The sequence below is a fragment of the Triticum urartu genome, chromosome 5A (assembly GCF_056163025.1).
Source record: "Triticum urartu cultivar PI428250 chromosome 5A, HENAU_Tu73, whole genome shotgun sequence".
Lineage (NCBI taxonomy): Eukaryota > Viridiplantae > Streptophyta > Magnoliopsida > Poales > Poaceae > Triticum > Triticum urartu.
Genome location: NC_141877.1, coordinates 32,714,407 through 32,732,319, shown reverse-complemented (window position 1 = coordinate 32,732,319; position 17,913 = coordinate 32,714,407). Strand labels below are relative to the sequence as shown.

At 42.9% G+C, this 17,913-nt stretch overlaps 1 protein-coding gene across 1 annotated transcript; it reads left to right on the top strand.

Moving 5' to 3' along the window:
• Window positions 1-6,904: 6,904 nt before the first annotated feature.
• On the top strand, window positions 6,905-10,600 carry LOC125555502 (disease resistance protein Pik-2-like). The gene is made up of 2 exons (XM_048718436.2): window positions 6,905-7,797; window positions 8,372-10,600. The coding sequence occupies exons 1-2, from the start codon at window positions 6,944-6,946 to the stop codon at window positions 10,383-10,385; spliced, it is 2,868 nt and encodes a 955-aa protein (XP_048574393.2). The 5' UTR covers window positions 6,905-6,943; the 3' UTR covers window positions 10,386-10,600.
• The last annotated feature ends 7,313 nt before the right edge of the window (window positions 10,601-17,913 follow it).

The window sequence follows — 17,913 nt, the reverse complement described above, 5'->3', positions numbered from 1 at the left end:
AGTTGGATGCTTGATAGATGGTTTTGAGATATAAAGGTGGTAATATTAGAGGTGTGCTAGTTGAGTAATTGTGAAATTGATGAATACTTGTGTTGAAGTTGGCAAGTCTCGTAGCATGCACGTATGGTAAACGTTATGTGACAAATTTGAAGCATGGGGTGTTCTTTGATTGCTTTCCTTATGAGTGGCGGTCGGGGACGAGCGATGGTCTTTTCCTATCAATCTATCCCCCTAGGAGCATGCGCGTAGTTCTTGGTTTTGATGACTTGTAGATTTTTGCAATAAGTATGTGAGTTCTTTATGACTAATGTTGAGTCCATGGATTATACGCATTCTCACCCTTCCATCATTGCTAGCCTCTTCGGTACCGTGCATTGCCCTTTCTCACCTTGAGAGTTGGTGCAAACTTCGCCGGTGCATCCAAACCCCGTGATATGATACGCTCTATCACACATAAGCCTCCTTATATCTTCCTCAAAAAAGCCATCATACCTACCTATTATGGCATTTCCATAGCCATTCTGAGATATATTGCCATGCAACTTTCCACCATTCCATTTATTATAACACGCATCATCATTGTCATATTGCTTTGCATGATCATGTAGTTGACATCGTATTTGTGGCAAAACCACCATGCTCAAATTTTTCATACATGTCACTCTTGATTCATCGCAATCCCGGTACACCGCCGGAGGCATTCACATAGAGTCATATTTTGTTCTAAGTATCGAGTTGTAATTCTTGAGTTGTAAGTAAATAAAAGTGTGGTGATCATTGTTAGAGCATTGTCCCATGTGAGGAAAGGATGATGGAGACTATGATTCCCCCACAAGTCGGGATGAGACTCCGGACGAAAAAAAAAGAGGCCATAAAAAAAGGAAAGAAGGCCCAAATAAAAAAAAAGGAGAAAAAGAGAGAAGGGACAATGTTACTATCCTTTTTCCACACTTGTGCTTCAAAGTAGCACCATGGTCTTCATGTTAGAGAGTCTCTTATTTTGTCACTTTCATATACTAGTGGGAATTTTCATTATAGAACTTGGCTTGTATATTCCAATGATGGGCTTCCTCAAATGCCCTAGATCATCGTGAGCAAGCAAGTTGGATGCACACCCACTTAGTTTCTTTGATGAGCTTTCATATATAGCTCTAGTGCATCCGTTGCATGGCAATAACTACTCCTTGCATTGACATCAATCGATGGGCATCTCCATAGCCCATTGATTAGTCACGTCAATGTGAGACTTTCTCCCTTTTTGTCTTCTCACACAACCTCAATCATCATATTCTATTCCACACATAGTGCTATGTTCATGGCTCGCGCTCATATATTGCGTAAAAGTTGAAAGAGTTTGAAAAGGCTAAGTATAAAACAATTGCTTGGCATGTCATCGGGGTTGTGCATGATGGAAGCATTTTGTGTGACGAAAATGAAGCATAGCCAAACTATATGACTTTGTAGGGATATGTTTTCTTTGGCCATGTTATTTTGATAAGACATAATTGCTTGATTAGCATACTTGGAGTATTACTTTTTTATGTCAACAATAAACTTTTATCTTGAATCTTTTGGATCTGAACATTCATGCCACAATAGAGAAAAATACATTGAAGAACATGCTAGAAAGCATTCCACATTAAAAATTCTGTTTTTATCATTTACCTACTCGAGGACGAGCGGGAATTAAGCTCGGGGATGTTGATACATCTCCAACGTATCTATAATTTTTGATTGTTCCATGCTATTATATTATCTGTTTTGGATGTTAATGGGTTTTATTTTACGCTTTTATATTATTTTTGGGACTAACCTATTAACTCAAGGCCTAGTGCAAATTGCTGTTTTTTTTGCCTATTTCAGTGTTTCGCGGAAAAGGAATATCAAACGGAGTCCAAACGGAATGAAACCTTCGGGAGTGTGATTTTTGGAACAAACGTGATCCAGAGGACTTGGGGTGGACGTCAAGAAACGAACGAGGTGTCCATGAGGCAGGGGACGCACCTACCCCCCCCCCCTTTGCGCGCCCTCCCCCTCGTGGGCCCCTCGTGGTTCAGCGGACCTACTTTTTCCTCCTATATATGTTCACATACCCCGAAAACATCCAGGAGCACCACGAAACCCTATTTCCACCGCCGCAACCTTCTGTACCCAAGAGATCCCATCTTGGGGCCTTTTCCGAAGCTCCGTCGGAGGGGGAATTTATCACGGAGGGCCTCTACATCAACTCCATGCCCCCTCCAATGATGTGTGAGTAGTTTACTTCAGACCTTCGGGCCCATAGTTAGTAGCTAGATGGCTTCTTCTCTATCTTTGAATCTCAATACAAAGTTTTACTCGATCTTCTTGGAGATCTGTTCGATGTAACTCTTTTTGCGGTGTGTTTGTCGAGATCCGATGAATTGTGGGTTTATGATCAAGTCTATCTATGAACAATATTTGATTCTTCTCTAAAATCTTTTATGCATGATTGGTTATCTTTGCAAGTCTCTTCGAATTATCAGTTTGGTTTGGCCTACTAGATTGATCTTTCTTGCAATGGGAGAAGTGCTTAGCTTTGGGTTCAATCTTGCGGTGCTCGATCCCAGTGGCAGAAAGGGAAACGACACGTATTGTATTGTTGCCATCGAGGATAAAAAGATGGGGTTTATATCATATTGCTTGAGTTTATCCCTCTACATCATGTCATCTTACCTAAGGAGTTACTCTGTTCTTATGAACTTAATACTCTAGATGCATGCTGGATAGAGGTCAATGTGTGGAGTAATAGTAGTAGATGCAGGCAGGAGTCGGTCTACTTGTCACGGACGTGATGCCTATGTACATGATCATGCCTAGATATCCTCATAATTATTCGCTTTTCAATCAATTGCTCTACAGTAATTCGTTCACCCACCGTAATACTTATGCTATTTTGAGAGAAGCCACTAGTGAAACCTATGGCCACCGGGTCTATTTTCCATCATATAAGTTTCCAATCTATTTTACTTTGCAACCTTTACTTTCAATCTATATCATGAAAATACCAAAAATATTTATCTTATCATTATTATCTCTATCAGATCTCACTCTCGTAAGTGATCGTGAAGGGATTGACAACCCCTTTATCGCGTTGGTTGCGAGGTTCTTATTTGTTTGTGTAGGTACGAGGGACTTGCGTGTGGCCTCCTACTGGATCGATACCTTGGTTCTCAAAAACTGAGGGAAATACTTACGCTATTTTGTTGCATCACCCTTTCCTATTCAAGGTAAAACCGACGCAGTGCTCAAGAGGTAGCACCATACATACACTCATGCATAAATACAAGATCGGGGAGGGGGGTGAAACTCACCGAGAGGGCGAGGTGGTGCCGGCCGGGTTGGTGGGGTCGCCAGTGGGCTTGGGGAGGGGGCGCCAGCGGGGTCGGGGGGGCACCGATGGGGTCGTGGGGCGCCGGTGGGGCTGGGGGCGTCGGTGGGGAGGGCACCAGTGTGGAGGGCGCCGACCGGGGCGGGGGGCGCCGGTGAGAAAGAGAGAGAAGAGACCACACAGGGGGTTAAGTGTTCGCCGACCTTTACCGAGCGTCTGTCGGTGCGGCTCTCAGTAAATGTACACAACCTAGATCTAGATTTTCCACCTTTTCCGAGAGAAACGCTCGGCAAAGGATAAAGCACACTCGGAAATGGAAAACATACCGAGTGAGGCACTCGGAAATGACACTCCTCCCTCATCCAATCAAGGCGTAGGCATGCCACAAGGACATCACAAGTGATTCCCCATGCCGTTACCCGCCAAGATTTCATGTGTCGCCTTGCTGATCTGCAATTCCCAGCGATGAAACCCTAGAAGAGCAATAAATTTCCCGAATATTGCGCGCGTCCCCGAAAAATGCAAGGCCGTGGCACGTGCCATGCGGTTGCCCCCTCTTAGAGCACGAGAAGTTTCGAGGCCAACGGAGCAACAGGACCAGCACTTCCTGCACAAACTGGACACGTTCCCTCTCGATACCCAGATACTAGCTCGTAGACGGTGCGGTTTACAAGTGGCCGAAGGGGAGGCTTACTCGAAACGTGTCCAAACTTTTACCACACCCTACAGAGGCCTTGTGATGACACCGTGCTAGATCCCGAGCAATCCTACCATCGTACGATTTTCCGAGGATTTCAACGGTTGCATCAGGAATGACACCGAGGTACTTTTGGTAACCCGGTGGCAGGGCATGCCCCTGCCTCGTCTGTGCAAGGCGTAGGCATGACACAAGGACATCCCAAATGATTCCCCGTGCCGCTACCCGGCATGATTTCATGTGCCACCTTGTTGATCTGCAATTCCCAGTGATGAAACCCTAGCAGAGCAATAAATTTTCCGAATATTGTGCGCGTCCCCAAAAAATGCGAGGTCGTGGCACGTGCCATGCGGTTGCCCCTCTTAGAGCACGAGAAGTTTCGAGGCCAACGGAGCAACAGGACCAACACTTCCTACACAAACCGGACACGTTCCCTCTAGATACCCAGATACTAGCTCGGAGACGGTGCGGTTTACAAGTGGCCTCAGGGGAGGCTTACTCGAAACGCGTCCAAACTTTTACCACACCCTACATAGGCCCTGTGATGACACCGTGCCATATCCCGAGCAATCCTACCATCGACATCACAAATAGTCCATCTCCTTAACAAGGGTGTAATGAATACCGAAGCTTACTGCATCTGGACTATCCCACTATTTATATTTAAACAGGTCTTGTTGCTTGTCTATAGGCGAGGTGGGACTAAACTTTGATGGTGGCCTTATCTTTACCGAGAGCCACTCTCGGTAACTTCTTGTTTACCGAGAGCAACTCTCGGGTAGCCGAGTTTAGCGAAAAAATACATTAGTCATCCATGTTCTCCACTTGAAGAATATACACGATGAATACAGATGATAAATCATACTCATCCTGCATACCCTCAAAATAGAGTGCAAGGTAGACCCAAGCTTGTAACAATCTAATAGATGAAGGTATTTAAGCAGGTGCAGAACTTGCTCGGGGGGCGAGGTGGGACTATACTTTGATGGTGGCCTTATCTTTACCGAGAGCTACACTCGGCAACTTGTCATTTACCGAGTGCCACTCTCGGGTAACAGCCACTAGAAGAATCATAGTGATTGTATGGACTCTTAGTAATGAGAGAAGACCGAAGCTTACTGTGGTTGGACTATTGAACTATTTAAACAGGTCATTTTGCTAGTCGGCAGGCGAGGTGGGACTAAATCTTTGCCGAGCATCACACTCGGCAAAGAGTTGCAACCGTAACCATGCCGCCAGTCGCCGCCGAATGTGCCACGTGGAAAAACTTTGCCGTGTGTGGCCGGGTGGCCCTCGGCCAATAGTCCCTTTGCCGAGTATAACTTGTTTGCCGAGCAATGCTGTTGGCATTGTCGTGTGTTTGCCGACTTACTCCCTTTGCCGAGTGTGACTCTTGATGTTGTTTACTTCGCCGAGTGCCCGTGTTTTGGCTCTCGGCGTAGACGCCCACACCCGGCGTATACGAAAATTTCAGTAGTGATGGTAGAGTAAATACCAGAAACCTTTTAAGAAGGAAAAACTTTTATCTAGATTGCTATGAGTGTCCAGTGTAATGAGCATGCTGAGGAAGTAATTAGACACCTTTTTTACACTACTGCTTTGCACCAAACTGTTGGAGCAGTATCATACCAAATAAGAGAGCGGGGATTTTCATTTTTGCTGACATAATTCTGGCTCATCAACAACTTCCACCCACGATTGATGTGGACATATTTATACAATGGTACTGGAACATTTGGTTACAAAGAATGGGAGAAATATTCAGACAAGGGGTTCCAAGTGTTATTCATGGAAAAAATCGAGAAACTTCCAATCTATTTATTTTTAATCATGGCAATATAAAGAACAACAGAGATAATAAAAATCACAACTATGTCTGTGGACCACATAGCGACGACTACAGGCACTGGAGAGAGCCGAAGGCACGCCGCCGTCGTTGCCCTCCCCAACCGGAGCTGGGCAAACCTTATTGCAGTAGACAATCAGGAAGTCGTCGTGCTAAGGCCCCATAGGATCAGCGCACCAGAGTAGCAACCATCGGCGATGAAGAAAGTCGTAGATCAGAAGTGTCAAACCTGTAAACACTCAAACGAATCAGATCCAAACAGATTCACCGAAGACCAGCACAGACCGAACCCTAAGATATCCGACGGTGACAAAGCTCCACACGCCTTCCGATGATGCTTGAGGCACCATCGGGATGGGGATATGACGTGGGAGACATTATTCTTACTAAGGGACATCGCCGCCGTCACATAGCCCTAACCAAGACGCCGAATCTAACAAAAACGAAATCCCAAAGCTGATTTACTGCTGTTGAAGCACATAATTAAAGTTAAAAATTTGAACAGCCTGAAGCAATGGATTGCCATCCATCTGTGATGAGTGTAAGACAAGGATCACATTTTTATGTGTGAAAATCATGATGCTACGAACGGGTATTGGTTGAGAAAGCTCCTGCAGGACTAGTACTGTTTTTTTTTCTGTCTGTCTTGTAACGAAACTGCTCCACACACGACGAGCTTTGGACGATCTGTGCACGATTAAAAAAATCCACCGTCCGTTGCTCCGACGTGAAGAACATTGCACCGCTGGATTCAATCGTCGGCTGCAAATCGTCAAAATAATGTCGTCTGGATAGCACTGCTCCTCTTGTAAATATTACACTCTTGTGGATACTTGATTAATGAAAATTACTGTATAACTATTGTTCTACGGTTTGCAATTCAAAAAAAGAGAGTAAAGTTTCAGACTGTCATCATTAGTTAAGGCGATAAGATCCTTACATAGTGAAGTTGGCCACATTATTTAAGCTGATCGAACCCATCCTTTGGGGTCACAACTTAGCACATTCCATAACCATCCTAGCTTTCGGAGAACCAAGAGAGACAGAACTCATGGAGCGCGCGTCGGTGGCCGTTTTGAGCAACGTTGTGCAGCTGGTTGGGCAGGAGTTCCGCCAGCTCCGCGCCGTCCGCGGCGAGGTCACTGAGCTGAGGGACGAGCTGGCCACGATGAACACCCTCCTGCGCATGCAGTCCGAAGCTGATGCAAGTGGCTTGAGCCACTTCGTCCGGGAGTGGATGAAGCAACTCCGGGAGCTCGCCTACGACGCCGAGGACTGCGTCGACCTCTACCTGTTTCGCATCAGGTGCCAGCAGGGCGACGGCTTCCTCGTCTGGTCCAAACGCCTGCTTGCTACGCTTTTCCCTCGCCATCGCCTCGCCGGCGAGATCACGGCCCTCCGCATCCGTGCTGTTTCCATCAGCGAGCGCCATGCTCGTTACGGCGTCAGCATCGAGCTGCTGGGCCGCACTGCTTCTTCTTCGGAGGCTTTGCAGGCAGTGGTGGCGTCAGCACGTGCGCCACGCCCTCACAACGACCCCAACCAGTTCGTCGGCATCAAGGCCCAGGCTGAGAACCTGGGCAAGAAGGTGGTGAAGGCGGCTGTCTGTGAGAGTGACAAAGAGCTCAAGGTGTTCTCTATCGTGGGCTTTGGAGGCCTCGGGAAAACCACGCTGGCCATGGAGGTCTGCCGGCAGCTGGAGACGGAGTTCAAACGCCAGGCCAATGTGTCCGTGTCGCAGACCTTCGGCAGCAAGGATCTCCAGGGATTACTAAAGCGCGTGCTTCTGCAGGTCGTGACCCTACCGTCTAATCAAAACGAGCAAGCGGCGCTCCTTCGTAAGATTGACGGCATGGATGTAGGCGAGCTAGAAGGCATGCTCAAGGAGAGTCTCCAGAACAACAGGTATACCGTCGATAAGATGATTATTTCCATCGATAAGATGGGCAGGCCTAGCTTTTCCTTCTTAGTAGTGTTAATATTTACATATATATATATATATATATATATATATATATATATATATATATATATATATATATAGAGAGAGAGAGAGAGAGAGAGAGATAAAAGTAAAATTTGTTGGTGGCTTGGTGCCATTATTCAACTTGCATGGTATGCGATCAGTTTAGAAATAATTAAGAAAATGCATGTTCATATAGTCACATAATAAGCTGAATAGCAGCCAAATTTTACGTCACCTAAATTTTATCTTCCTGAAATCAAGAAGAACTTCAGAAAATGTAGATCACATATTTTTTGTATGTGACGAGAAGATGTGAACGTATAGAATGATGTAAGGTAAGAAAATCCTGGATGCAAAATAACTTATTCTCCACCCTGCAGTAATATATATTAGTGGAAAATGTCGAAAAAGGAGTTTAAAACACCATCCAGTAGAATTTCATACAATTTGATGCAATCAATTGCCAGTTTCTGCAGACAGAATATTCTAACTCTTGCATATCTATGAGTGTAGGTACCTAATTTTTATCGATGATGTATGGAGCAAAGCAGCCTGGGAGGCAATCTGGTCCAAGTTACCAAGCAGCAACTGCGGCAGCAGAATCATCGTGACCACTCGGATAGATACTGTGGCCAAAGCATGTTCTAATTATTGTGATTATTACATCCATCATATGAAGCCCCTAGATGAGAAAGAGTCAGATCAGTTGTTCCGAAGAAAAGCATTTGGCTCAATGACCGAAGATTCTTGCCCAGAGTATTTGAAAGGTGCAATGGAAAACATCTTGAAAAAATGTGGTGGGCTACCCTTAGCCATTGCTAACATTGCAAGCCTTTTGGCAAGCTATACACATCCAGAAGGGAAGAAGATGTGGGAAATAGTTGGCAAGTCAATTGGTTCACAGATGGATAACAATCCTACTCTTGAGGGGATGAGGCAGATACTCACACTTAGCTATGACCACCTACCCCACCACCTCAAGGCTTGCATTATGTATCTTAGCATTTTCCCAGAGGATTACGTGATCTGCAAGGATCGACTATTGAAGAGATGGATCGCTGAAGGGTTAATTCCTGAGAAGCGAGGGATGACCCAGATGGAGCTTGCTGAAGCCTACTTCAATGAGCTGATGAGTAGAAGCATGATTGACCGAGGCACCGATATAGTTACCGTGTACCAATGGAGGGAAGAGACATGCCGAATGCATGACATGATGCTTGAGGTCATGGTGTCCAAATCCCTAGAGTCTAACTTTGTTAGCCTACTAGGTAGGCAATATGAAGGGATGGCATATGATAGGATTCGACGTCTTGCCATACATGGCGGAGTAGAGGCAACCCAAGAGTCTTCATCAAAGAAAATGACAGCACACCGTGGTATCAAGGCGATGACTATGAAGCATGTCCGATCACTAAGCATATTTGATACTGAAGCACAAAATCTGCTTGCCCGGTTAGGAGAGTTCATGTTGCTAAGGGTACTTGACCTAGAAGACTGCAAAGGTCTGCAGAAAGAGCATATGAGTCATATCTGTCGGATGTATCTTTTAAGGTTCTTAAGCTTGAAGTGTTCAGATATCAAGGTGATGCCTTCAAGAATTGGTGATCTCGAGCATTTACAGACACTTGATGTACGTCAAACACAACTGACGAGTCTACCAGAAACAGTCACAAAGCTAGAGAAGCTGGAGCACCTGTTGTTCACCACCAAAGATGGCAATTTAATGTCTGGTTGGATACTGCCCCAAGGGATCAACAAAATGAAGGCACTACGCCAGCTGAATAAAGCGGTTGTGGTATCTGAGGAGAAGGTCGCCAAGGAGATTGGTGACCTGGATCAATTGGAAGACTTATGCATCTATGTAGACACAAGAAATAAGGATATGGATCAGAATGTTCTCGAAGAGCTTGCCAAATCCCTGAGCAAGATGAACTCCCTCCAGTTGCTCGACATTGGAAATCTTGGTTGTGATAAATGGCCTTTCAAACGGGCATTGCATTTTCTCCATCAAGTAAAGTCGCCACCACAGCTGCTCCGTTACTTTAGGATTTGCGGCCTCATTGACCAATTGCCAAAATGGGTGGGGGGACTCATGAATCTTACCGAGTTGGTCATAGCTTGGACATACGTTGATGGTGTCCAACTATTCAGCGACATATGTAAGTTGCCCAACCTGCAGAGGCTGACCCTGGGGCCATACTTCATAAGACACAGGCAAGACATGGTTGCACGCAGTAGCCAGTCCTTTCCGAAGCTCAAGGAACTAACTCTGGGCTATTCTCCTGAAGTTCCTGAAGTTTATGGATTTGAGAAAGGATGCATGCCAGAGCTGGAGACGCTTGTGCTGCAGTTTGATGACCAGTGGAAGACAACTGCTGGTATTGAGCACTTGAAAAACCTTAAAGAGGTGCAGATCAGTTGTGTCAAAGAAGGTGCATTGGCTGCTGTAGTAGAGGTGCTGGAGGTGGAGAATAAGAATCGACTCAAATCTGACCGCGAAGAGATCAGAGTTATAGTGAGGTCGTAGGAGCAATAAAGCTGCTTGAAGCCTTGGAGTATGTTCAACAAAAGAAGCTTGCTCTAAAGCAGGGAAAGCTGGAGTCCCATCAGTTTAACTTGGTCCCTTCATGGTTGATGTGGTTGGTTCTTGTCATGTAAGGCTGGAAGTCCCCAGCTGTTTAATTCATGTTTTATTTTATCTTTCAAGCATTGTATTCCAATAAAGCTGAACACTTGTACCAACTGTTTTGTGATTACGCTGCCTTAAATATCTATGTAATTTCCAAATTCAGGTCTTCTCCAGCCGAAGTTTCCAACATTTAATTCATGAGGGAGGTTGCTTTAGTTGGTTATATACTGTTATTGCTCCAACAATATAATACAAGTCGCAGTCCACAGTTGAAGCAGAGGTGCTTGATGGCCTTTGCACATCGAAGCATCTCGAAATGCTAGAAATTAGCAAGCGCAGCGGTTACCCATTTTGGATGGTGGGTAAGCAGAATGGTGACACAAGTATCTGCGTGAATTATGGCTTGAAAACTGCAGGCGACATGAACCCGCTCCTCCACTTTTTGAACCCTTGGGCAGTAACAAAACGAACTAAGGTTAAGCACTGGGAAGATCTCAACTTGCCAAAACATGACACCGTTCAGATTCAGGCCAAGATGCTCATGTTCATAGTTCACTGCCGTTCATTCACTCGGATCAGTTCCCTCCGTGCGCACACAGAATTATGCATAAGCATATACAGATATGCTAGAGCAGATTCAATTGGTACTCCGTCACTTTGAATTCTTTCATATGACTTTTACAATCAGAAGTTGCCTGATAAAAATCATGCTGCTGTTGATGGTCGCTCAACAAGGTAGCAGCTATGGTTTATCCCAGCGACTCATATGTCTAGGTATCAGGACCAAATACTTTTTCCTTAATACACGTATATGTGATTTTTTTTTTGCCCTGTCCAATGATTGTTCGGACTTTCTTTTTCACGATGTCATTCTTCTCCCTAATACTAGCTCCCTGCCTCCTCCTATCATGATTGGAAGCTGCTACTAAGTACTTTCACCTAAACAAGGGCAACCAAGGTCATTAGAACTTGATGGACACAAAAAGATTCATAATCCAGAAATCAAAATGCATAAAATCCATCTTGCTTAAATTTGACCGTATATGCTACGGTAATAAATCAACCGATAAATTAAGGAAAAAGTTTACCTTCAACCGGCTGATGCGCGCGCGAGCCGCCACTTGGGTAGCCGTTAGATCAATCCTGATCAAGTAGTCACGCTGGCCACAAGGCAGTCCCGCGCGAAGAGTCGTTTTCTTGCAATAAGGGTCTTGTTTTCAGTTGATTTCTAACACACATGACTAGTTTCAGAACGAAAGAAAAAACGATTCGGTGGTGAAGGTTTTTTTTCTGCAACTGGGGTCTTGTTTCAAAAGATTTCCGCAACATATCTTTTATTTCAGAAAGAAAAGAAATGTTTCTGTTGTGAAGGTTTTTTTTTTGCAACAAGGATCTTGTTTCAAAAAATAGCCCGAGTTGCAGCGCCGCAGGAGCGCCCGACGTTAGAGAGTGAGTGGTCAGACATTGCAACATGAGGCATGTTTTAGAAACATAGCTTCAGTTGCAGAAAACGCCGAAGAAGCGTCAGGCGTGAGAGGTGGCCACCGTCGTGCTCGATTGGAGCTAGGAGCTGCTCGCGGGGCTGAGACGGAGGAGGAGCAGCAACTCCGGCGAGCACGGCAAGGACTAGTTCCCCGACGCGCCGGCGGTAGCGATTTGGTGGTGGTGGCGACTGCCGCCGCGCTGGGCAAAGCTGTGGCAGGACGACGGTGAGGGGACTCTATTTCCAAAACTGAGCGGCTGTTGTAGGAAGTAGGGAGGTGGTCACGCGCGTGCGATGTTTAGATCAGACTGCTGTCAGGGCGCTCATCCAACGGTACTCCATGCGGCGGAAGTAAACATCCGCCGGAAGACGCGTAGCGGCGCCCATAAATTAAAGCCATCCTCTATTACTTCTCGGTTGTGGGAAATCATAAATTCAGAAAGAAGAGTTATCAACTGGGGATAAAATCAGAAGCACTCACGTCTCACGGTGCTGCTTCTGTCGCAGTGGAGCGTGCACAGGAGGCCAACGTAGTGCGTGCCGGATCGGTGCTACCCTGGCCCGGGGCTGTGCCAGTCTTCGGTCGGGAGGCGGGCGGCGGTGCGCCGTTCTGGTGCGAGGACGGCTGAAGACGGGGCGTTGCGTTAGCAGCCAGTGTTCTTGAACTTTTTTTTATTAGGGGAACCAGGGTAAGGGTTCCTAAACGAGAGTGGATCATGTTTCTGGCCTAGTAGCAAGCTTCCAGGCCTCGGATGGCCTGCTGGCAGCCCGAAGCAACACCTTGGTCCAGTTTTGAGAAGGCGTTGGACCCTGAACCGGGAGCAACTAGTTAACAAGCGCTTCTTCGGGAGCCTCGCAACGATCAGCGTCACTTGGCGCGCTCTCAGCCATTCGCCACGTGTCACGCTCTGGACACTTTCTTTGGATTTTGTTTTTTTTATTTTTTCGCACGCGTTTTCGGCTTTTTAAATGGTTTTTTTTGGATTTTTTTCGATATTTTGGTTTTCCCCCGGTCTTTTTTAGCTTTTCGATAAAAAAATTGAAAAAAAAAATTGCGCGAAAAAACACGTTTTCTTTTTTTTTCCTTTTGCAAAAGTCACGATTTTTCTTTCGCGAGAGGCACGATTGTGCTTTATCGAGAGTCACGGCCGTGCCTTTCGGAAACAAAAAAATGCGTTCTCTGTTTTTTTTCTTTCGTGAGAGTCACGGTTTTGATTTCGCAAGAGGCACAGTTGTGCTTTCGCGAGAGTCACGGCCGTGCCTCTCGGAAAGGGAAAAACAAAACACGTTTTCTGTTTTTTTTTCTTTGTGAGAGTCACGGTTTTGCTTTCGCAAGACGCACAGTTTTGCTTCCGCGAGAGTCACGGCCGTGCCTCTCGGAAAGGGAAAAAAATACGCATTTTTTTTTCTTTCGCAAGAGTCACGGTTTGCTTTCGTGAGAGGCACGGTTGTGCTTTCGCGAAAGTCACGGCCGTGCCTCTCGGAAACGAAAAAAAGCGCTTTCTGTTTTTTTCCTTTCACGGGAGTCACGGTTTTGCTTCCACGAGAAGCACGGTTGTGATTTCGCGAAAGGCACGGGCGTGCCTCTTTCGGAAAGGGAAAAAACCGTGCTCCCGGTTCGGTTTTTCGCCCGGTTTTTTTCGTCCGATTTTTCATGAAAAAAAAAGTTCGTCAAAACCTATCAACATGGAATCTAATTTTGAAAATCTCGACGCGAGGAATTCAATAATGAAAACAGTTCGAGATTTGGACGCACGATTTAAGAGATAAAACGTTTTGAATAAACAAATCTACGGGAAAAAAAGGAAAACTCCCAGGTTGCGACAAATGGCGTGCTGCATGTGCGCCAGTTGTCGCGACCTAGGAAAGTGGAGTGTTCTTTACAACGAGTACTCTTTAATTAATGATTTCGCACTGAACCGGCCATGCTCCCAACTGTTGCACACCACCTACTTGGGCCTCGCGGCACAAGTTTGCGGCATTTCTTATTTTTGGCCACCGGCGCCAGTTAACGTGCATTTTGTTAACTGGCGCCCGTGGCGTCCGTAAATGGGCCGGCCCATCTAGGGGCCGGTTGACGATTTGTTTTTTGAAAATTCTGTGAACTTTTTTGAGATTGATGAACTTTTTAGATATTTAATGAATATTTGTCTTGAAAATGGATGAACTTTTTTTGATTTATGAACTTTTTTTCAGTTCCATGAAATTTTTCTAAAAATATATGAACTTTTTTTCAATTTCTACGAACTTTTTTCAAATTTGATTAACTTTTGCTAAATTGCATGAACTTTTTTCAATTTGAATGAACTTTTTTTCAAACTGATGAACTTTCCAAAATTTATGGACCTTTTTTTAAGATGTGAACATATTTTTTCAAATGGATGCACTTTTTTCTTTAAATCTGTAAACGCTTATTCATTTCATATTTTTAATTTCATGAAAAAATAAATAAAAAACTTGAGGCAGCACGCTAGTGGGCCGGCCCATGCTACCAGCGCTACAGGCACCGGATCGGGCGCCTGCAACGCTGTATAGGAGCTCCCCAAGTTTGCACGTTGGCACGAACCATTATGTATCTCTACTACTTAAAAAGAACGTAAGGTTCCTATTTCACCTCTCTTTCGTCCAACCTTTCATATATACGTCCCACTCTTTCCTTATCTTTTTTTATTTTTTCCACCCATATTTAATTTTTCTCTCATCCATTCAATTGTCTCATGTTTATTAACTTACCAAAATAAATACATATTTTGTTGGCAAGTCATTAAATCTCTACTACTTAAAAAGAACGTAAGGTTCCCATTTCACCTCTCTTTCGTCTAACCTTTCATATATACGTCCCACTCTTTCCTTATCCTCTTTGATTTTTTCCTCCCATATTTGATTTTTCTCCCATCCATTCAATTGTCTCATCTTTATTATCTTACCAAAATAAACACATATTTTGTTGGCAAGTCATTAAATTCTTACCAAATAAGTGCTTAACAATAAAATGGCAAAGAAATCATGACGATTGCATACAAAGATTTGGTAAGATTTTAGCGTATCAATATCCCTATACTTAAAAAGAACGTAAGGTTCACATTTCACCTCTTTTTCGTCCAACCTTCCATATATACGTCCCACTCTTTCCTTATTCTTTTTGATTTTTTCCTCCCATATTTGATTTTTCTCCCATCCATTCAATTGTCTCATGTTTATTAACTTACCAAAATAAATACATGTTTTGTTGGCAAGTCATTAAATTCTTACCAAATAAGTGCTTAGCAATAAAATGGCTGATAAATCATGGCGATTGCATACAAAGATTTGGTAAGATATTAGCGTATCAATATATTAATATACGTGGATTCTCAAAAACAATAATACAATAATAGATGTGCAGTCAGGGGCTAATCTACTAGAATGTTTATACTCCCGTTGCAACGCACGGGCAATTGTCTATTCTATAAAAAAACACTACGTACTAGTAAATCGGACGATTGATCCCGTGAAAGAGACCAAATTATTTCTCAGCTAGCTGAGAAAGAGCAAGACCGTTAAAGATTCCAAGAAATTAAACCAAAATCCATACGTAAATACGTAATGCATATGATAGGCTTTTAAGGAGGTTTCCTCGTACTTAAAAAAAGGGAATTTCCTCGTGGACACGTGGGTGTGCGGCTTTGAGCCGGTCCGTTCACGTCACTCCTTCTAGGACGGTCCCTTTTTAGGCCTTGTACGATGCTAGGTGCTTAGAAAAATAAATCGAGTTTTCTGAAGCACCGGTGCCTATATCTACACGAGGGACGCCTAATTTATGCAAAGTGTTTTTTACTGGTGCCGGGGATGTACAGGTGGTTCTCTCATCAATAGCATGCTGCCAGCTCAAAAGGTGTACATTTGTATTCCCCCCTTCTATCTATTTAAGTCACCGTATTTCATCAGACCGGGTCCATCATGCACATGCAAAGGACGCATGCATGGTCCTGCTTTTCTTTTTTCACTGCTCATGGTACATACTATAACATGCATGTCTCTGACATTATCTCTCCTCTCTCCATCTCTAAATCCATCACTTTTAATTCCCTTTTCACCATTTTAGATTGTTCATATCTTCAAAACAAAAATTTTGTTTTTGAAACTTTGTATATATTTGAACTCCTGGAGCTTTAGAATAAGACCAATCTTGAATACATTCAAACATATTTAAATTTCAACATTTGAAATGAGTGAAATCAGCTTTCTAAAAATAGTGAAATGTGATCTTTGAATTGGGTGAGACCATTTTTTAAAAAAATGAGTGAAATATGTTTTACGAAACAAGTGATTTTTTAATTGAGTCAACTAAGTGTTTTCAAATATTTGAAATCAGTTATTTGCTTTGAGTGAAATCACCTTTCTAAAAATAGTGAAATATGAGCTTTGAATTGGGTGAGCCAATTTTTTAAAATGAGTGAAATATGTTTTTCATACACATGACACATTTTGGGTGTGAAATACATGAAACTTCTTATTTCAGAATTTTAAACTAGTCATGTAAAACATGTCAAACTAATTATTTCAAACATTTTTTGAATGAGTGAAATATGTTTTACGAAACAAGTGAAATTGCTTTTTTAATATATATTTTTTGAATTGAATCAAATAAGTTTTTGGAAATATTTGAAATCAGTTATTTGCTTTGAGTGGAATCAACTTTCTTAAAATAGTGAAATATGATCTTTGAATTGGGTGAGAGCAATTTTTTAAAATGAGTGAAATACGTTTTTCATACACATGACACATTTTTGGGTGTGAAATACGTGAAACTTGTTATTTCAGAATTTCTAAACGAGTGAAATCAGTTTTTCGCACTGACTGAAATCCATTTCGAACTGAAGTATGAAAATGAGTGAAATATGTTTTCTCAATTTAGTGAAATTATTTTTCTAAAATGAGTGACATCAATTTTTTCATATGAGTGAAATCATTGTTTTAACATTGTGAAATGACTAAAATCAGTTTTAAAAAATTAGTGTAGCCAGTTCTTTGACACAAATGTAATATGTGTTTTCAAATATGTGAAATCGGTGTTTAAATTTAGTTAAATTTGTTTTTTTACACAATCGTAATGCATTTTCTGAAAGGAGTAAAATTGTTTCTGTAAATGAGTGAAATATGTTTTTCGGAATAACTGAGATCAGTGTTTCAAAATGAGTGAATTTAGTTTTTTGAAATGGGTGAAATCACCTTTTCGAAATGAGCGAAACCAATTCCTTGAAATGACTTAAGTATGTGTTTTGATACGAGTGAAATCAGTGTTTTTAAATGAATAAAAGTAGTTTTCAAAAATGAGTTAAACCAGTTTTTAAAATAAAGTGAAACGAGTTTTTTTAAATGAGTTACATCCTTTTTTTTTGAAATACCAAAGCGAATGAAACGGTAAAATTCAAACTACCCTAAAATATATTGAATATTGGTCTTGTTTTAAAGATCTTGTCTTTAGGAACTCGAATATATAAAAAGATTTAAAAATAATTCATTTATTAAAAAGATATCAATAATTTAATAGCTAACAAGAAAGTAAAATGTTGCTACTATAGGTTGAGTGGTCCGGGAGTACACATGCATGAGCAGATGGAAAGGTTGTGGGGCATGTTCACGTAATAGTGAGGTGGTGTCAGACTTGTATAAAGATGTATTTCACCCCACAAAAGATTTTTTAGTTTATTACTTAAAAAACAGTGTGCATCTTGATGTTGACATGGACGATGAATGCTTCACCGGTACATCCCAATTCCGATAAATTTACTTATTCGGCCTAATTTATGCGTCTATCATGTATAAATAAGCATCGGTGCTTAAAAGAAGTCTGGTTTATTTTTTGAAGCACCTCCTCTAAGCATCTTACATTATACAAGGCCTTGCAGGCTACCATCTGCGCTCCCCCTCCGTCCCGTTGTCCGCCTTCCCCGTCCGCCG

What these genes read in the sequence shown, in the direction of transcription:
- LOC125555502 (XM_048718436.2), top strand. Translation starts at nt 6,944, where the DNA reads ATGGAGCGCGCGTCGGTGGCCGTTTTGAGCAACGTTGTGCAGCTGGTT. An exon ending in GAGAGTCTCCAGAACAACAG is followed by an intron (nt 7,798 to 8,371) that starts GTATACCGTCGA and finishes CTATGAGTGTAG; the next exon opens with GTACCTAATTTTTATCGATG.